This window comes from Scomber japonicus, chromosome 1 (assembly GCF_027409825.1).
Source record: "Scomber japonicus isolate fScoJap1 chromosome 1, fScoJap1.pri, whole genome shotgun sequence".
NCBI lineage: Eukaryota > Metazoa > Chordata > Actinopteri > Scombriformes > Scombridae > Scomber > Scomber japonicus.
In genome coordinates this window covers 32,044,781-32,066,958 of record NC_070578.1, presented here as the reverse complement: position 1 = coordinate 32,066,958, position 22,178 = coordinate 32,044,781, and the positions used below count along the sequence as shown (strand labels likewise).

Genomic DNA, 22,178 nt, shown 5'->3' with positions numbered 1-22,178 from the left:
TGTTGTCTAATTTATCAGCAGCCTGATGGACAAGGACAGATTATCAACCAGCACTACAACAGTATTACTAGTAATGTGATTAATCGGATATTTGTTGGGAACTTGCACCAGTGAAGTTTAATATCACTTAAGCCAGGTTTTACAGTATTACCGGTTTGTAGTCAATATCATTTTAGTTTAGATTGTGGTCATGTGGTATCAAGGAGCTCAGTGTCATTAATATCATTTTAGTTTAGATTGTGGTCATGTGGTATCAAGGAGCTCAGTGTCATTAGTATCATTTTAGTTTAGATTGTGGTCATGTGGTATCAAGGAGCTCAGTGTCATTAGTATCATTTTAGTTTAGATTGTGGTTATGTGGTATCAATATCCAGTGGAAAAAAAGTCACCACTACAGTACTTCCGTACAACTTTGAGGTACTTGTTCCTTATTTCACTAGCTCTATTTGATGCTGCCTTAGACTTTCACTCCACATGTCAGAGGGGAGTTCAGATGAAGATTTGACACACACAGGGAACCACTGGACTAAACCATATAACTGTATATGTATACGTGTAAACTAGCTCCACCCCCAGCTACAACAGTAACATGCTGCCCTCACACGGATGCTTCACTATTAATAATCTAATGATGTTATGTATAATATTATATATAAATCAGAGGGATTAAGCTAGTAATTTTAATTAAATATTTTGTGGATATTTTGCCGCTAATATTTCTATACTTTTACTTGAGTAGGATTTAGTAGGAGTAGGCTTTTATAAGCCAAAAAATCTGACTACTTCTTCCACCACTGGTTGTATATTCAGCATAACTGGCTGAACCTGTTATGGACGAATCTGTAAACAGCCCCTATTACCAACCATTTTTAAGCTGTCAGAGTTTACTTAAAGAACTGTATACACAACAGACTCAATACAGCTACATTATAGGTCCAGAAAATCCCAACTGAAGTAAAAGTACACATACCTTTATAAAAGTACATGTACAGTAGTTTTACTTAAGTATAAGTAGCAGCAAAATGTACTGATAGTAGCAATATAAAATTACTTGTTTTGTCCTTCTGAGATTACTAATACTGTAGCTACAGTTTGAATACAGTTAGATGGTTTTGTCCAGTGGTTGCCAACCTAGGGGTCGGGCCCTTCTAAAGGGTCACCTGATAAATCTGAGGGGTTGTGAGATGATTAATGGGTGAGAAGAGCGAAGTTGTGATACGAAAATCAGTTTTCAGTTTTTGGACTTTTTCTCTAATCTGTAGTTTTTGGTGAAATATTGGATCATTTGAACATTTATCAAAATTATTTCCCAAACAAATTTGCAATGAATCACAAAAACAAATAACACATAGTGAATCTGGGGCCCCGAGGGACTTGTGCAATTGACTCCTTTATTTCGTTGATAATTTGGCCTTGTCCATCAAGTTGCTGATAATTTGGACAGCAGTGTTAAAAATGAAGGTGGATATTGTTCATTGTTTGTCAATCAAGGAGGAGGAGAAGGAGAGCCTGTCTCAAGGTGACATGTATTAAAAGGGGAAACAAGTAGCAGCAGTAAATAAATAAATACATACATAAATAGATATACATAAATAGATAGATAAATAAATATATATATATGCTAATTATGAATGTATGGTTTGGACTTTTTTTTTTTGCCAGTCTCTTGCATTACATCGGAATGCCCGCTAGAGGTCAGACTTTTCTTACCCTAAACAGGAAGTAGAGGCGGATGTATTTTATACTCCGACGAAGAAGAAGCAGAAGGCAAACAAACGAGCATTGCTTGTGTTTGTTGTCTTTTTTTGCACGTTTCCTGCACAACTTTCCCCATAATCGTATAGTTGAATCAAAGGTGACACCATGCCCGTCATCTGCGCGGTGATAGGATGTAACAATAAGTTTGTGAAAGGCTCTGAAATAAGATTTTACAGGTAAGTTTGACCGGTATAAGTTTGCAGCGTGTCTTCATCCTCCTTTAATTTGCAAGTTATTTTATAAACCAAAAAACCTACATAGAGAGTTGGAGATGTAATTTTACTATTACCATAGCATAGCAAATAAATCTCATCCTGGTTAATGCACGTTTTTAAGTCACGCTGACGTTATAATTGAACCCTAATATATGTCTGTAGCAGTATATCTCAACGCATTATCACACTGCGGTATAATTACTGCTTATTTCCTTTGATATTATAGGTGTGTGTGTTTTGATTGAACCATACAGCAGCACAGCATTGTGTCTAAATGTAAAGATTATTAAAGGACGTGTTCACATTTGTTCTAGCATGTCATAAAAATAACAGTGATAACAGTTCCATTATCATTCCTCTTATTCATACTGACCATTAAAAGATCCCTTCATAAGTATTTGAATGAGTATATGAAACTTCAAATTAGACGGATCAAGTCTTTTTAGTGCCAGAGTCCCTCTTTTTGTTATACTTCCCCCGAAGCTCAACAGGAAAAACAAAGAGGAAATTTGATGCTAAATACTTCATATAACTTCAGATCAACTTTTAAGTTATTCTTTGTGTAAAATGACTGGATTATGGCCCCCATCACTAACATTGAAAGTGCATTTAAAGGCGATCTTAACCTCTTCCAGTGACTGTATTGTGAACCTATTCTTCAACATGCTTCTGCAAATACATCAATGAATTAAAATAATATGCAGTTGAAGTAAAAAAATAAATTCACACATTCTATAAAGTGCTTATTGTCATTGTTGTATTGAACTAATTGATTGTCTTAAAGATGGTTTCATCATTTTGAGTCTGAGTTTATTCATAACAAGGCAACACAATTCATAAAGTCAGGTTTAATTTATTTTCATGGTTACAAAATGCTTCATCACACAAATAAGAAATTAAAGAGATGTCTGACTGATGATCAGCAGTATCATGAAGACTCAAAGAAACCTCTATGAGAGCTAAATTAAGATAGTTACAGCATGAAATCCACAAGAAGAAACCAAAAATAACTGAAGCTGAACACTTTAACATTTAACAAACAGTGCTGTCTGTCTAAACTGTCTGTTGACTTATGATAACAGGTCTAGTCAAAATGTTGCTACATCAAATCCTGCTCAATAGTTGGTGCATCAGATCATGCATTGCTTGTTTTAATATGTCCATCAAACAAGAAATAGACTTTAGATCTTTAGAGCTTGATGAGCTGCCATTAAGATAACTGTTATGCTTTAGAATGATCATTTTACCTACCTGTAAATATGTCGTACATCATGCATCTGAATCTGCCCTCTCCTCACTTTCTTATGTGACAGGTTCCCACTCAGCAAGCCTCAACTTGCCTCAAAATGGGTGCACAGTCTGGGGATGAAAAACTTCATCCCGACCGCCAACACCTGCCTCTGCTCCGAGCATTTCCGGCCCGACTGCTTCAGGGACTACAATGGAAAGCAGTTTCTTAGGGAGGATGCAGTGCCCACCATATTTAACCAGGGCCAAGATACATCAAAGGTCTGGGTTCACAACATTATACATAAATATATAAGCTATTCTTCCCCAGCAGTTTTCAGTCTAAACTCATCATCCTGTCTTATTTTTATATTAAGTAAAGAGACATGTAAAAATCATTCCAGATTGAACTTAGAAAACGAGGGGTGCCACCAAAGGAGACCAACACTGCCAATCAGGTGGCAACACAAGCAGACAGAGACCGAGCAAGGGAGGCCGGTCTACGCAGAGAAAAAAGAGGCGGAATGAGGGTGAGTTTTCTTCTACTGTTGTCTGTTGTCACACATAAATAATGTATGGATAGAGGATGTGATGATCAGCTTGTATAACACCAGTATTCAATGTGGTATCTCACTCACAATAAATACTGTATCCTTCATATTAACCTGAAGGAGCGCATAAGTTCTAGAGATTTGAGTGTATTTTTTTTACATTAATGTAGTTTATATGAAATCTGTATGGCCTTAAACATTTAATAATTATGTACACATTTTTAACTTCATGAGTCAAAATCACTAGTCTGCCCCACACTACTACTACTCTTACTACTATTCTATACTATATATATTCTCTACAATAATTATAATAATGCTGCAGCTAATGATTATTTCCATTATAGATTAATCTGTCAATTTGTAATTCGGTTTTTAATGTGTCAGAAAATGTCAATAACCATTTCCCAAAACCCAAGATGCAACCATGCAACCTAAAAATATCTTGTTTTGTCCTGACCAACAGTCCACAACCCAAAAATATATCTTACTATCATATATCATATAACATATTCACATCTAAGAAGCTGGAACCAAGTAATAATAATAATGACTTTGATTAATATAGCTTACTTTACATAGGAGGCAAATACAACAGATTTAAAACACTAAGCTGAGAAATGATAATAATAATAATGATTGCCAGAGAAGAGAGTTATTGGAGGCCTTGTTGAACTCGTGGGTTTTGAGAAGTTTTTAAAAACTATTCAGGAATGTGCCACAGAGAAGAGCTTTATCCCCAGAATCTGTAGGTTGGTGTGGGGGTGGCGGAGAGCTGGCCAGTACCTGAGGATCTAAGCCTCGGTGAGGGAGTATAGAGGTGGAAGAGATCAGACAAGTACTTGGGGGGTAAAACATGGGAGGGATTTGTAGGTGAGAAGGAGGATTTTGTAAGCCGAGCAGGACTTGACGGGGAGCCAGCGAAGGTGGATGAGGGCGGGGTTGATGTGCTGCCAGGGCTCGGTGGGGGATGAGAACCCTGGCAGCTTAGTTGTGCACATACTGGAGCCTGTCCAGGACTGTGCTGGGAACCCCAGACAGGGCTCCATTATAATAGTCCAGATGTGTGGCGATGAAAGGAGTGTAGCATTTATTTCTTAAAAAAATTACTCAAACGATTAATTCATTGGCAATTAATTTTCTGTTGATTCAGTAATGGTCTAATTGTTGCAGTTCTAATTATAATCATGATGAAGACATTAATAGTTTAACATGTAACTTAACAATATTTCAAAGTGTTGTGCAGTCAGATAATAAGATGCTACTAGCTTTATTAACACCTGAACAGCAAAACAATGTAAGAATGCTATCATCATTATTATTTTTATAGTTTATTATAGTAAAAAGTCAACATATATCAGTTAAGAGAACAGTAAATACACCATCAAATAAAAACCAGAAGGACAACTGATACTGCAGTCTTATTAAGTGTGTATAGTTCTCTCTGCAGTTGCTGCTCTCAGACTCTCTGGAGTATAATGAGAACAGTAACAAGCTCAAGCTGAGTTTACAGTTAATGCTTTCAAGGGAAAATAAAAAAGTTTTATGAAGACATTTCTGTACAACATCATGATGCAACTTCCCTTTCAGCTCTGTCCTTGAAACAATCATTGAGTTTATTAAATGTATCAATAAAATAAATGTCATTATTGATATACAACTGGCATTTTTCAGATAACTTACCTTTTATATCAAATGTTCTTATTTCTTTTTGTCACAGGGGGGACGAGGCGGCCGTGGAGGAAAACAGATGTCTGACAGGTGAGACACTGTACAGATGTTTCTTCATTCCTCACTGTAGCACCACTGAATTAGATGATAGAAGAATTAGTGCTGAGATAAACCTGCTGTTCTGCTTCAATCACTCACTTAGTTACGTACATGTAGGAATGAAGCCTGTGTTAAAGTGGATAATGTGCTTCCTCTTCTGACCCTATTTATCATTTTTGACTATTATGACACTTTGTGTAGCAAAAAATGTAAACAAAAAGATTTGTATACAGAAAAAACAGCTGTTGATTACATACCTTACATTTCTGTTGTTATTTACTCATACACGTTATTATGTTCTTGAGCCAATATCAAAGGTACAGCAGAGTTTTAAATAACTTATTTATTTGAGTATGATTATTTTCCCAGAATGTCAGGGGGAGAGAGAGGCAGTATGTTCTTAAATAGCTCCTTGCTTGTTTGTCCACTACCACAGCTGCCTCTAAGGAGCACAGTAGGAAAGAAAATGATGTCTCCTTTCTAGTAAAAACTACCGGTAGTCATCTCAGGAAAAATAAAGTTGTGTTCCAGCAGGTAGTTCATTATGTGATATTTAACCCTCCTGTTGTCCTCGAGTCAAGGAAGGAAGTTAGGAAGGAAGGAATAAGGAAGGAATGAGGGAGGGAGGGAGGAAGGAAGGAAGGAATAAGGAAGGAATGAGGGAGGGAGGGAGGGAGGGAGGAAGGAAGGAAGGAAAGAAAGGAGGGAGGGAGGAAGGAAGGTAGGAGGGAGGGAGGAAGGAAGGAAGGAAGGAGGGAGGAAAGGAAGGAAGGAGGGAGGAAAGGAAGGAAGGAAGGAGGGAGGAAAGGAAGGAAGGTAGGAAGGACAGAAGGAAGAGAGGAAGGAAAGGAAGGAGGAAGAGAGGGAGGAAGGAAGGTCGGAGGGAGGGGGAAGGTAGGAAGGAAGGAAGGAGGGAAGGGAAGAAAGAATGAATGAAGGGAGGAGGGAAGGAAAGAAGGACAGGAGGAAGGGAGGGAAGAGCAGAAGGAAGGAAGGAAGGAAAGAAAGACAGAAAGAAAGAAAGAAGGAAGGAAGGGTCAAAACAGATGGGGTCAATTTGACCCAGGAGGACGACATGAAGGTTAAAGAATCAAATAGTTAAAAGGTTTATGAAAAGTTAGTGCAGCAAAAATCCTAATTGTAGCGCTTTATGAGGACAAAAGCTGGAATATACTGAACATCCCAAACTGAAGAGATCCAATCCTATAAGAGTTTTTAGAGGTTAGAGGCTTTCCATCGGGCTCTTGGCTGGTTAATCACTTAATTGAACCTAAATATAGATTTGAGCATTGTTTCATAATCGTGTGAAAAACAAAACTGCTCCCAGGTTTCCACCGCTGCTTACTGAAAGCTTCATCATATTAATTATTAGAGCCTGACTGCAGTGGATGCAGACATCATAACGCTGAACCATAAAAGATGTAAATTTATTCAGAGATAGTCTTTAATTCAGCTGTGATCATTTTATACTGTCAGATAAAACAAAACTGATGCCCCCTATTAAAAAATGTAATAGTGTTATGAGAGCCAGCAGGTCACTCAGTCATGTCAGTGTTTCCTTTTGATCGTGCAGGCAAACGGTCGGAGGGAAGAGCAGAGTGTACGACGGAAAAGGCCGACTGCTGAGCAACGGCAAGGACATGTGTGACTGTCTGGATGTGGATTGTATGGGCTGCTTCTACCCGTGCCCTGAGTGCTGCTCGCGCAAGTGCGGGGTGGAGTGCCGCTGCGACAGGAAGTGGCTTTACGAGCAAGTGGAGGTGGAGGGCGGAGAGATCATCCGGAACAAGTTTGCTGTGTAATTAGCAGTGAATCTTGGGATTTAAAGGCTCAATCATGAAGTCAGTGGGCTTCTGGGAACTAAAAACCTGAGTTGAGCTGATGGACCATTCAAGACTGTGAAGGAATCTTCTATAAAGGTTCACTGATATTTATTAGGTTTTGCAGTCTCTGCATAAGGTAGAGAGCTGTGCACAACAATGTGAGTATTCTGCTGAATGTTACATGTTCATTTTTATTGTTCATAGAAGCGTTATTACTGTTAAGCCTTTTTCTTTCACCAATAAAACATTTCTTATGTGCCAATCTGTGCTAATAAAGAAAGTCCTCAATGATATATGGCTGAGCTGCAGAAGTGGGAATAAGTGAACCTGAGTTTTTAGTGTAAAAAACCTGTCTTAGTTAAATCCCAAATTCTACTTTATTCCTCTGTTTTTTCTGGTTTTACACAATTCAGTATCCTACATTTCTACTTAGGAAACAATACAATAAATCATTTTACATTCAAAATGACAACTAACATTAGGTCACCAGAAATTGTTTTCCATAATCTGCGGTTCAGTTCATTTTACAACGTGATGTTAATTAATGAGAGACTGACATTCATTGTCCTTGGATCTCAAAGGGAGGGGTTGGAAGGGGTTGGGGGAGCAATCTCCGTCATGGAAGACTGCGATGAGACGGTCATTCAAGCTGGAATTCCAAGTTGGGAACTTGGGCGAGATCCATCTTGTGTCAAACCCACCCGAGGGGTAGGATGTAAGGGTAAAGTGCCCAAATGTGCTGCTCTCATCTATACATAGTAATACACAAGGTACAGCTTTATTACATTAAAATCATCAACATCAGCATCTCTAGTCAACCACAGTTTGACCTTCAAAACTAACAGATTCCCCAATTCACTGACTGGTTATGTTTGTTCCTATGAATTTGTCATCATACATAATTTAATACACATTATAATTTTCACATTTAGTAAAAATATTTCATTGTGGCTACAAGCGTGCAACTACATTCCTTCATGCTTGTACTTTTCTAACCCTGCTGTAGGTTTGTACTCTTTCTCATCATACAAACACAAACATGTTAGTCTTTATAGTGTTGAAGCTCCACATGTGAGGCCTTCCTTGCTCCTCTCAAACATCCTGTCTCTGCAGGGACGTCACCTCACAATTAGAAAATGTTAGCTTGGAATTTGGAAAGCGTTAATCCCTCAAAAAAGGCCAAATGCTTTCAATAGATACCAAAAAAGTTTGTTTACAAAAAGAAAGGAAAGAGAAAAGCTCTGAAACACCATTTGAAAATATCAGTGTTTTTAACTGGATGCAGGTTTTAGAAACAGAAGTTTATATCTCTGCTGAAAAAAGTAAACTCCTGTATGACTATTAGCTTCACTAAATCACCAAATTAAATTAACTAAATGAATCAGTGGAAACGGAAAAATAACAAGTCAGTCAGGGCCGAACAACTGTCTGTCCAGTGTTCAGACATAGATGAAGGTAAAAGGTTTTAATTTCATAATATGTGTTATAGTGAGCAATGCCCAGCCCTTTAAAGTGATTAAAGCATAATTTAACATGTTTATAATCTTCTCAGTAATTTATATGGTTAATAAATGCCCTTGTAAAATGTAAATAACTTTATTTCTGCTTTAATGTTTGCCTGATGATCACTGACTTCATACTAATACTGACCAAAGGCAGCAGGAAGGCAGCATGACACAGCAGTTCATCACTCCGGCTAAAGAAAGACTTGCAGATCAGCTCAGACAGTAATGTCTCTCTTTTTTTTTTTTTGCACATCCTGCTGTCCTTGAGCTCAGCTGTAGGTTAAGTGTCAATGCAGTCCAGGGTTGCTTTGCCTGCATATCCTCTGCTTATTTTTCAGGAAACATTGACAGCATGAGTCAGAACAAATCGAGGGTGAAGATTGAAACAAGTATGGTCCTGTCAAAACTTCAACTTTGAGCAATTGCAGTGGTGTATTTATATTTATCTATTATTCTAGTCATAATCTTCTTACAGAGCAACTCTGGTGTGAAATCAGCTTAAAATTACATAATTAAAAACTGTTTTAATAAGTGTATAGTGTGCTGTTCTGATGCATTCGCTGTGTTTTGATCAGCACTCCCTTTATAATGTATTTTACGGCTCATTTTTAAAGGCCTACATATAAATGAAGCTTATTAATATTTATAAAGCTAAGTCGATTAGAGAGAGTGAGTCGATGCAAACAAGTCATTCATCAAAGGAACTGAAGTTTTGTTCCGAACTTAACTAAGTTCAAGTTCAAATATTTTATCAGTGCAGAAACTGATGTTGCACCCACTGCAGATATTCAGCCTTTTTTTTTTTTTTTTTTTTTAAAATGACACCTATTCTCCCATACTGGCAGCTGGGCAGAATATCGAGCTCATGAGTTATTACTATGCTGATGTGAGGAAGAATATCAGGACATTTTGCTCTGAAAGCATTTCATTTGCTCATTACTTAAAAGATTTTTGAGTTCAAATGACCAGATTTTTAGGTGGTAAAGAGTTTCAGAAATGAATGTTTTGTCAAGTTTTTAGATCGTGTCGAGCAGGGGATCCACCACTTAAGTCGAGACTGAGATATTTCAACAACTATTTAAAGGATTCCTATGAAATTTGGCTCTAGAGGATGAATGCTAATAACTTTAGTGATTCACTGAGCTGACATCTGGTCAAATATACCAAATGTCACAAAGCCTGCTAAATTTACACATTCCTATCTGCCTCAGTTGTACTTTTGGGCATGCTAGTTGGCAAATGTTAGCATCCTATCATCTTATAATGGTAAACATACCTGCTTTAGCATAGCCACAGTCTTTCACTGAAGCCTAGGTGCAGCCTCACAGGACTTCTAGTGTGGCTGTTGACTCTTGTTAATAGGTGACATAATTTCATTTGCCAACACAAAGCAGCTCGGTTGCTGTGGGGATGAATGAATTACCGGTTCTTTCAGTGGACAGTAACAGCTCTGACTTTTAAACACTTTAGCCTGTTATGCTGTTATGCCTCACTCACACCAGTACTCTCACTGGATTTTTCCATCACTCATTAATTAAATATGCAACCTGCCAAACCATGAAACCATTAAAAAAAACTTTAAACAAATACAAGAAAGCACAACAGCAAAATAACTTTTATCCAAATTAAAACTTTTCTCTTGTGAATTCCTCGAGTACATATCCATTTGGAGCCTTGTGTGCTTTAACAGCCAATGATGAGCTATAGTGATAAATCACATTAATAGCATTCTTGGGACCAGGCTGTACTGTATATAACCTTCTAAAATCTAATGTCCTTAGTTTTAGAAAAAAACAACTCAAGGAAGAATTCATCATAGCCTGACACAAAGCCATCCACTTCATGACCGTGTCCATTTCCTCCCTCCAGCAGAGGAGTAAGAAGGACAGACCCGTCTATAAACTTGATAAAATGTCCATCCAAGTATTGGCTACGGCAGTCATTAGTGGAGGAAGAGCACAAACCCCCTGGGAGCTGCTGGATAAAAACAAGCCACTATTAAAGGACACCGACGACCTGAACGGACTGAATCTGTCAGCAGCGATCCAGCCTGCAGTGTCCACATTGAACTGGAGATGTGACAGAAGAGTTGGTGCCAATAGGTCTGACATCCTTCTGGATATTTGACAGCAATGATCAAATAATGAAGCTGTCACCCCAACCTTACAGTAACGTCAGAAATCACCAGCTTACTTTAGTAAACAGAAGCAGTGCTGAAACAATTAGTCAGTTAATCAATCTACAGAAAATTAATCAACAACTTTGATAATCAATTTAAAGTCTGTGTAAAGTAAGAATAAATATGTGTTCTGAGTTTAACATACCACAGAAATGTGTGTTGTTAACCACCCTGCCAAATTTGAATGATTAAAAAAATTGCCATATATATAATTAGGCTTCAAAGTTGTGTAAAACTCAGTCTCTTTCTCTGCTCCCAAACACTGTGGGCGTGGCCGCCGAGTTCGCTGAAACCCCGCCCCCTACCAAGTGTCACCTGTCAATCAAAGTCACCACCTCTACCAGAAACGCTATGTCTGATGGGGCGGTCACACCAAAAGCGTCTGACGCGAATTGAGCAGTAAGTCTACATAGAAAATCTATATAAATGGTGCGATAACAGTAACACGCGATTTCACTTCAGGCGGCGCGAATGGAGCTTCTGGCAACCATTCGCGCCGCAGATGAAGCATCTGAAGTGGCGCGAATAAAGTTGGAAAAATTGAACTTTTCAGGCGACATCGTGCCTCGACATCCTATCAGCGGCAAGTTTCTCCCGACGTCACATCCGTGACGTAAGCACGTAAGCTTGTACAGAAAGATGAAGGAAAAACTGATCGTTGCCGTATGTGGACTCCTGGCCCTCTATGATACGGCTGCTACATTTTACCGAAACAGGTATAAAAAAGAAGAGGCATGGGCCAAAGTTAGTGTCGAGGTGGGACACTCTGGTAAGTTCTGAGACTATCTGTGGCTTGTTTTACCACGTTAATGACCGTGTTTCTCTATGAATGAAACGTTAGCGTTGGTTAGCACTAGCACAGCAGACTGTCCCGCTTGGCAGGATACAAGTTTCAGTTTATGTGTGAATGTTTTCATTGTCTGAATATTTAATTTGGTTAGATGCTAATTATAAAAAGTGTATGTCTGTGTGTGTGTTTGCAGTTGAGGTGTATCGTAAAAAGTGGAAGGGTCTGAAGGACACTTATTTAAAGAAAAAAAGGGAAGGAGAAAGGAGGAGCGGGTTGGCAGGAGGGCCACTTAAAAAATGGCGTTTCTCTGCGGTCCTGTCTCTAACCCTTTACCACTCCCAGAAAAACCATTGGCAACATGGGTGAGGGGTTTGAGGAAGACTGGACCACAGAGAATTCATCTTTGAGTATGGATGGTGAGGCAGAGACACGGCCAACAGGAGAAGCAGGGCCATCAGGAGAGGCAGTTTATGACGGTTGGTTAAGTGAAGACAGACACATATGCAGTATCAATGTCACAGTACATGTAAAAACAGTTTCAATTTCAGTAGGCAATAGACCCATTTCTTTCTGTATTGTTTCTGTCACATTTGTTTCCATTACATTTCAAATTATATGTACCCCTATTGTAGAATAATTTTGGTTCATAAAATAATAATAATTTCTCTTTTATAGATCAATCCTTGAGTGACAGCGAGGACACAGCTCCTGCTTCAGCCAGTGGTATGTACTGTACAAAAGTTGAATTGTGTTTATTTGTAGGTCTCAAGTCCAAATAGAAAATTAACCTTTACAAACTATATCAGACTGAATGTTTTGATTTTGATTTCATACAGTTGCACGGACAGGGAAGAGGAAGAGAGGGAAGGAGATGGATGTTGGGGAGAGAGAGAGTTTAATCGAGGCACTCCTCATACGGAGTCTCCAGAGGGCACCTGCCCCCACCACCACCACCACGTGCCTGGAGAGAAGAGGAGCCGTTCCTAGTCAGCCTGGCTCCTTCCCTCCATAGGCTGCCACCCCTGCAAAGAGAATATGTAAAATTCCAAATTCACAAATTAATTTATGAATCCACTTCAATCACTTTAAATATGGACCTCCTTGAGTAGCCGGGGTGACAACCTATTGAGGGAATGAGCTAGGCTGCTTTTTCTTTTCTATTGTATTTTTTGTTGTTGTTGTTTTACTTGTGTATTTTTATATAAACAAATATATTTATTGACTTTCTTCTCATGTCATTCTTTCACATATATTCTTTAAAGTGCAATGAGAGATTGAAGGCCAGTTTCTAAATAAAGGTTAAAGTAAAGAAAAGAAAGTTGAATGGTATAATATCAGATGTGTCAGTATGGTATGAATTGATGTTACATGCACAGTGATTGGTATACATAAATTGTGGTAGTTATATTGCAGGAGTATTGCTCAATAGTTGTATTTGGGTGGCTCTTAAAAGAGCCGTTTTTGGGGTGCTTGTGCACTAGATGTTATCTTGCCATGGGACCACTCCCTCTGAAGAGAAGAATGCTTTGAAGGTCTCCCGAACCCTGATGGCCTCTCTCGCAGAGTTGTGAAGAAGACAGGTCGCCTTCACACATCAGGAACACAAACTCCTAATTTTTGCTGTCGACATATTGGTCCTAATATCCATAGACTGTATATAAGAAATGGACGGAACACCCATTAGTTTGTGGACTGCTGCTCGGAGGCCAATAGTTTCGGATCTGAGCAATGCCATCTTAAAAATTTCCGGTAGCTACATGCCGGGAAAAATAAAAACACAGATTTTACTTATGGGCATCAGGAAGGGCATGAGGCGGAGCGGGGGAGGTTGCGAGGGCTGGATCTCGAGGACATTGTGCACGCAGCACGCCTGCTTACCCACACATCGGCAACCTAACCGCATACAGGAGGTAATGCTAACCAAATTAGCTCCCACAATTTCAGATAAACTTTACAGCCAAGTGTTAAAGTAGCTTAGTAACGTGACATAGCTAATTGCATACATGCAGGGCTTGAAATGAACACTCACCATTTGCGACCCAAATTCCTCAATTGGCGAGACAGATTTTTAGCTATCTCTCCACTTGGCTAGAAGACTGAATAGTGAACACTCAGAAGAACTGGCGAGAATGGACCAATGCAATGTCTCTAAATTTGACCAGCATGGGGCACACTGTACAGTTCCTTACATGGTTTAGCTGGTGTCTTATGGTTGTCTTATGGTTGTCTTAAGACAGGCTAGGTTGTTAGTCTTAAATCCCGAAAAAAGAAGCCAATTTTCCCAGGAATCCTGGGAAAACGACGATTTTTAAAAGTCAACATTAGCTGAGCCCTGGTCATTTCAAGCAACACTAAATGCAACGCGCAGACATCATGCATATATGGGTTCCCAGTCTGACCATTTTTTGTGTATTATTTTATCATTATTAAGGCAAAAGAACTCAATTTATGTCCATCAACATTATAATGGATAGGCTATAGGCTTAATAATAGTTTGCATCCAGCGTACTGTGTGGACTTTATTACATCTGCTGCACGGTTGCTACCACAATTATGAAAGGCTAAGTTTATTGTCTGTGACTGTGACCCTCATAAAAGTAATATTTTACAAATCTGCATTATATAAACTAACAAAATTCATTAAAGTAAGTCATTTGGCGACTTCTGAATCATTACACTACGTCTTACTTTTACTGGCGTAAAGTGTTGAATCAGTACATGTCTTTTTTACACAAGTATCTGTAGTACTGCATACTACACAGGCATGAGTCATGACTCAGAAGAACAAGCTTGCACTTTTTAATCATAGCGCGTTGTGTTAATTGATCGGCTGTATTGTGTTTTACCGGCGCACAGCACATGAACAGGGATCGGATCGGGATTCGAACCGGGGTCGGCTGCGTATATGGCATGCGCTCTAACCACTCGACCACCTGCGCGCCAGTAAACTGTCTTATATGTTTTTGCCCAACGCATGTGTCGGAGGCAACCATGCTTGAGTACACTTGGGTTTGAGGTAATGTGAGTGGGGGAGGGGGGACATTCGTGCTTCAGCACGGTACGGAACGACTGGCCCTAGTGTGAGTGTGCCCAAAGACACTTAGGAGCTAATAACAAAAAAGGCTACTTGTTTTTAAATTCACTTGTTCGTTCTCTTTTGAACATTTTTATCCAACCCAGAATATATTTACTAGCCAAGTGGCTAGTAAATGAAAAAGTGAATTTCAAGCCCTGCATACATGCATACAATCAGCAAATATGAGAGGAGTAACGTTAGTTACGTGTGTAATGTAACGTTGAAGCTAATGTTAAATGCTAATGTTAACTGTTGCCTGTATTGTTTTACACAGTCTATAGTATTGACGTGCTGTTACAGTAGTTCAAAAGCTAACGTTAGCACACGAGCAGGTGGAAAATAGCTAACGTTATCATTGGGTGTTTTTAACTGTTCATATACTGTTAAGGGCAGTAGGTACACACCAAGTAACATTACTTCAGTAAGGTTTTTGCAAGTCTTGTTCATTTCATTGTCAAAAACAATACATCTATTGGAATTATTTCTTTATCTTTCAGAAGAAAATATCCTGAGCCAAAAAAATTGTAAAAACAGTGTTCTGCGGTGTAAGAACATCAACAAATATGCTTAATGTCAGGGTAATTTAAAGATTTCCTGTCTTGTGTTGTCCATGTATTTCAAGAAAGGACTGTAGTCGTTTCGTTTCTCACGTTGTGTCAGTTCCGCATGAGATGTGAACTGAGGAGGCAAGAAACAAGATGAGTAGACTGAAAGTCAGTCAATGGCATTAACCTCAATATATGCTGCATTTTGGCATTGAGACATTTTGTTCTAACAAGGTATAGGGTTAATCGTCCTGCAAACTTTTAACATGTTGTTAGGTACACAGCAAACAAGAATGTAATTAAACATTATGAGTGCAGATCTTACATGTCGCCGTTCATATCATTCTTTGAGTTATCAAAACACAGGTGTGATGAACAGAGCATGAAGTATGTGATGAAATATTAAATCTTGTTTCCTAAAATACACAAAAACATTGATAAAACACGTTTCGAAACAGTTATTCAAGGCCTGTCTTAGTTTAAAGGCCACTCACCAGGTCACCTCTGTTCTTCAACGCCAGAAAAGGATGTGTGGAGTCCGAGTCTTTTGATGTCAGTGCCTGTGAACACTGCATGCAGGAAACCTTCTTTGTATTCAGAGACTGACTCAGCTTGTATGTCAGAAGGTATCTGTATGGTGTACCTGGTCTCTCCACAAGATCTTCATAGATGTTTATCACACTTCTACCACAAGCAATGAAGCTTAAAATGGGGGTCTTCTTCTGAGTGGCGTGCATGTAGACCCAATTGTTGCTCTTGTTTTTAACCTTGAGCCCACAGAGACATGTCTCTGCCTATTCCAAAATAGCCCTGGCACGAGCTTTAGTTGATGGCTTCAGTGGTGCTTTGAGTCCTTTCTCGAATGGATTGCGGCTATTGAGGACGTCGAAAGATGCATCAATTGTTCGCAAGAACTGAGCTGTGGCCAGGCATCCTCTGAACTGTGGATACTTCAGTTCTTGCTCACAGTACTGTAGGGTATCAGTCACACTGCTGCTGAACAGTTGGGCTGCAAGGTGGACCTTCACTTTTTGTTGTCGCCAATGGATGTGTGCCATTCTCAGCTTGTTGCCTAGTCAAAGACCTTCCTTTTCTTGAAGTTTGTGGAGTTCTTCAATGTACTGCCATCTGATCTGTTTCCCATCTTCTGTTTCCAACACTTCAGCTGTGACTCCAATTGCATGAAGGCGAGAAAGGCTCTCCCGGGTTAAATTCACTCTCTGCCCCAGTCAAGCTGCTGATCAAGAAGTATGCAATGGGGATCTTCCATGACTCAATTCAATTCAATTCAGCTTTATTGGCATGATTGTCACAAAGACTATGTTGCCAAAGCATAAAGACACAATGAAACAAAACAGTAAACATCAGAGTTATAAAAAACTACAAAGTACATATATAGTCTCTAGACTCACTGATGGCCGCAACCATGATGACAAATGCCTATGAGGCTACTGTGTTTTGCACCAATGTCAACGTAGCCATGAATTTGGTCCCCGCAAACTCTGTTTGTTGGTGAATGTACATTTCATCCACCATCAGTGAACAGATGGTTTCCTTTCCCTCCTTCCTCTTCTCAGAGACATGACTTTCCAGAGCTGTAAAAGATGCAACAGTAAATCCAGGATCTGCCGAGACACTACTGTACCATCTGCAAATAGTTTTGGGATGTGGCAAAGCAAAATTGAACTTCTCTCTGACATAGTCATACGCTTTTGGAGAGGAGAAATAGAGAGTAGTCGCAAACTGTTTGAGTTCTTCACAAAAGATTTCTTCTTCAACTGAATTCTCCTCAGAAGTTCCCTTGGAACATCATTTATAGAATCCAAAAGAGCTGCGCATTCACTGGAGATCAGCAATTTCTTCCGAAGAACCTTTGTCAGATCTTTCAAGGACGAGACGCTTTGACTTCAATCTCCTTGTCTGCTGATGCTTCAATCTAAGCTTTTTGCGAGCCACAACAAACTGATCCCGTACTGCAAAAATGCAGTACGGGATGCTGCATTCTGCAGCATGGACATCAATCATCACAATGTCATCATGACGAACACCGTCAACAACAATGGTCTTCTCAGCAGTGTTTTCCTCCACAATGGCATTGTTATGATCAGCATTGCTACCACTATCTCCATTGTCAAAATCAGCAACAGCCTCATCTTCTAACACAGAACATGATGGTGCAACAGGTCCAGGGCTGTTGTGAGGCCATACAAGAGAGCTGGATGAAGAGCATGAAGGAACAGATGTACAAACCAAACTGTCACGTACCTCCATAGTCATAATTACCAACTTTGTCCCCATGGCCCTGGTAGTGGTTTTTTTCAACAGATGTGGTGGAAAGTTGAAAATGGTAGGAACAGCGGTTTTCTTCAGCCTCTTCTTGCTCTAATGTTAAATTCAGAAAACATATTTAATATAAATCACACACACACCAACTGAGCAAATCAACTTTTATGCACACAACTGGACCAGACTGGCAACTGTGCGCACATAGAGAATAATCATCAACTGGGCTTGGAGTTTAGTTTACCTATCTACCCAAAAAAAAAAGACTAAATGCACACTTGCATGAATTGCATGTCACTTAACGTTTGTTGTCAGCTTTTGACTGCTCACATTTCTATGACATGAAGTTAACCCACTGTTTATGGTTGATGCCATATAGTTATCAATGGTCAAGGCCAGGTAACGATAATGTTAGCATAAGAGACGCTAACGTTATGTTACCGGCAAAGTAAACGCTAGCTTTGTTAGCACACGGTAACACGTAACTTAAACTTTACTCTTTGTCAGTAATGCACGTTAATGTTAACTATATTAATTGAGATACTAATTTTGGCTAAAATAAGATGGAAGTCAATTTGAATGGGAAATGCAATGTTACTTACTGAAACATCTGAATATCCGAATCCTTAGTGTATCTGTTAGTACATCTAAAAGCCGAACAGGTCATTTTTAGGTGACTGAAATGTTACACAAAACTCTGAACTCAGAAAACTGTCGTTGTGAGACAAGTTCCAGCTATCTATTTCCATAGTCTTAGTCTATTGCCTATCTGTCCGCCCTCTTGAACCTGTGAATCAATCAACCTGTCAATCACGAAGTAGCCACGCCCTAATGCATACCCTGCTTTATCGTCAAATATAAAATCAGTGAGGTTTTAAAATTTCACAAATGAACATCATACTGTATTGAAGACGGCTTTAAACTAAACTGTATTGAAGACGGCTTTAAACTAGAAATCCTCTGCCTTCTTACCTAATTCTGTATCTCTCTGGAACAACCCTTTATTGAGGACAGAGGGGAAGCCATTTTACTGGAAAGACTGGCACAACTGCATTGGGGGTCTCTACCAAGGAAACGTCTTGAAATCTTATGAGACTCTGAGGGAACTATTTAATTTACAGAGGAATGATTGGTGGAGATAATTCCTACTTAGAGACTGCTTATTTAGGGTCAGCAAATTTGAGTTAGAACCCCCTTTACAGTAATAAAACATTGTCTATAAAACTCTCTCTCTCATTATTCTGGCATCTAGCAAATATAAATATTTTTTACAAAATAGGAAAGGTTTCGTCTGATATAAAGTCAGACTGTGTGAAAAAAAGGTTACTAGCCAACCAGATTTTTTACTAGCCAAAACCAAAACGTTGCTTTACTATTGTATTTCAACATCACTAGTATATAGCAGTCATCGTAGTACCATATTCATCCTGCGAGGGCCCGTTAATATAAAACATTGTCTCCTTTATGGCTTTGTTAAATCTCATCTAATGTTGATTTTTGCATTAAGCATATTGTCCATACGGACCTTTTGAGTTTTTATTTTCTTATTTTCCTTCTTATTATTATTATTTATAAATGTCTATTTGTATATGTATATTTTTTCCTCTATCCATTTACTTATCTTAATTTTATTTCATTTATTTATTTTTGTATTCTATGTACATGCATGTGTGTGTATGCATATGTATGTATATGTGTATTTTTTTATTAATTAGATATATTAATTTTTATTAATTAGATATATATATAATTAGATATATATATATATATGTTTATTTATTTATTTTTCTTGTTATTTTTACACAGTGCTGATAATTATTTGATTTGTCACTGCTTTAAAAAGGAAACAATAAAAAAAAAGTATGATGCAAAAAAAAAAGTTAGCTTATTAGTATATCATCATTTCAACTTGTCACATCAACACATATAAAACTAGTAACAGTTTTTAAGGGGAAAATACTCTTGATAACTGCTACTCCAATACTCATTATGGATCTACAGCTGAATGATTATAATCTGTTAATACTGACAGAACAGAATGAGCGTGAGGGAGAAATCAGTTGGAAATGTAGTAAAAACAACAACAACAACCAAGACCTAATTAGAGAGCACAGGTACAGTATAAGCGACATCCTCTCAAAGCTCAGCATGATATTATGGGAGTAATAATACCAACAACACAACTGTAGCTGAATGCTAATGCACTTGGAACTGAAAATAAGAAAATGGAAAGGAAGGAAAGGCTTTTGGCTTTTGAGGTTTATCATGGTTCATTTATGACTCAAATTCTATACACATGTAATATATTTATATTATGAGTAAATATGATGATGTAAGAGTCACCATTAGTGTCATGATTCCTGTTTCCACAGCTTGTTTGATTAATTTACAGTATTATTATAATCATGCAATATTAATTTGGCAATCATATTTGGTCAATGAGGCAAACATGAACTCATAATAAAAAATATAACATAGTGTAAGTGGGTTTTCAGAAAAGATGAATGCACAGTACATTTTGCAGGATATATGAAGATAAGAAGCAAGGAGTCTGACAGCAGGAAAAGCATGAAGAGAGGAGAGAAAGGAACTAACTCAGCTTCATCTTTTTCACTGAATACTGAGGGACACAAATACTAAGATCCCAAATAATAGTGTGCAGTATTAACAGATTTGCACATTCGGTTCATGTATGTTTTGCAGGTGATCAACAGCAGAATAACTGTGTAAATGACAACAGGTGGAGCAGGGTGGAGACAGCAGTCATGTTACTGTATGTAGCTAGTATGTGTGTTTAAAGCTCAACAGGAACTCAGTATGAGAAGTAAAGGACGTGTTTTGAGATGAGTTAAATGACTAAGAAAACTTTTCATGCACATTTATTATACTGAGGATCAGGAAACACTTACCAGCCTGTGTCTAGGGGTGTAATCGATGACCAAATTAGTTGCCAACTAATTGAATTGACAATAATCAAGACAGTTACATCATTGTGTGTGTTTTTCGTGCTGTGGAGCTGAACTAACATTTGTTTTCCTGAGTCGAGTAGCTAAGGAGTGAGCCATCTTGCTTCCAATAGCGACCGGGAAACAAAAAAATATTCAGCTCTGGCCTCTGGTGGACATTTGTGCTTTCCTTAACACCTTTTATTTGCCATTTTCCAGAGAAGACTTACTGTATCACAAAAACTAGTCCTCACATTCTTTGATAACACATCTTTCCTGCGCTCCCTCCGCTGGCTGTTCACCTCAGGGTGCTTGTATTGGAATAAAACATGTTGATGTTGTGATCCTGTACAAGTTAACAAAACAGCACCCTCAGGCCACAGTCCACCTCTACACGCCAGCTTTTACTCTACAAGTTTCTCAGGACAGCTTTGCCCGGAGGCTCGTCATCACTCTAGTCTAAGTCTCAACTCCGTTTTACTCCCGGCCTCAAAACAACGAGCTGAAAACTGTCCAAGAAATACTTCAGCTACTCCTATCACATGCAATATTTACTTTTACTTTTTGTATCTCCCAACAGTTTATTTTCTGTACAAGTTCTTTTTCATTATTGATCATTTATCATTGGCTGCCTTACTTGTTAGGGCAATTTTGGCTTTGACTGCTACTCTCTTCACTATTGGCTGGCTGATATATTGATTTAATCTCAGTTTTTAAACTGTGTGATTTTAGGGATGTTTGGCCCAAATATCTCAACAACTATCAGACAGACTGTCTGATTGTACAAACTTTCATGGTGCCCAGAGAATGTTTTTTAAGAATTTGTTGATTCCTTCACTTTAACGTTTAGCACCACCATGAAGTTAAAATGTTTGGTTTTGAGTGAATGAATCTTAGACTGTGTTATATGTAACTATCGTGACTGTGGATGTAACCAAGTAATTTCCTGAGAAGGATCAATAAAGTATCTATCTATCAATCAATCAATCAATCAATCAATCAATCAATCAATCTTATACTTTGTATTTAGAGCTAAATGTTAGCTTGATAAACAAATAATAGGTTTTGACTAAGGTTTTGAACATGGTAAACATTAAACTTGCTTAGCACCAAAATGACTCATCATTGACAACATGATGTTTTTATCACCTTCACAGCTTTAATGCTAACAACAGATCTGAATTAGATTATGTCTACAATAAAGGAGACCTTGTCAGGGTGAAGCAGGTGTGTCGCAAAGTGTCGACAGTGTACTGTAAGGCAATAATTAACTGTCTGAGCTCTCTGTCATTAGCAGGGGCCTCAGGTTTGTCCATGAATTAATCAGATGTGCTAACAATATGCAGTCAGACTCAAACGCTTCACCTGTTTTTTCTCTACTATTTCAGAGAAACAATGACAGTTTGTGGACTTCAGAATAACGGGCTAATCTATCATTATTTTACTTTCTCTGCAAAAACGTCCACCAAGCCTGTTTGATAATCTTGACTGTGTCTTTGTAAAATTGATTT

General features: G+C 38.4%; 1 protein-coding gene across 1 annotated transcript; it reads left to right on the top strand.

Annotated features, from left to right (window-relative positions):
- Positions 1-1,766: 1,766 nt before the first annotated feature.
- arl14ep (ADP-ribosylation factor-like 14 effector protein) lies at positions 1,767-7,614 on the top strand. Its single transcript, XM_053319114.1, has 5 exons — positions 1,767-1,934; positions 3,287-3,482; positions 3,605-3,730; positions 5,472-5,512; positions 7,095-7,614. The coding sequence occupies exons 1-5, from the start codon at positions 1,864-1,866 to the stop codon at positions 7,321-7,323; spliced, it is 663 nt and encodes a 220-aa protein (XP_053175089.1). The 5' UTR covers positions 1,767-1,863; the 3' UTR covers positions 7,324-7,614.
- The last annotated feature ends 14,564 nt before the right edge of the window (positions 7,615-22,178 follow it).

Excerpts from the sequence above, each read along its gene's own strand:
- arl14ep (XM_053319114.1), top strand. The coding sequence starts at position 1,864 with ATGCCCGTCATCTGCGCGGTGATAGGATGTAACAATAAGTTTGTGAAA. Across the intron at positions 1,935-3,286 it reads TCTGAAATAAGATTTTACAG|GTTCCCACTCAGCAAGCCTC; the intron begins GTAAGTTTGACC and ends CTTATGTGACAG. Across the intron at positions 3,483-3,604 it reads AGGGCCAAGATACATCAAAG|ATTGAACTTAGAAAACGAGG; the intron begins GTCTGGGTTCAC and ends AAATCATTCCAG.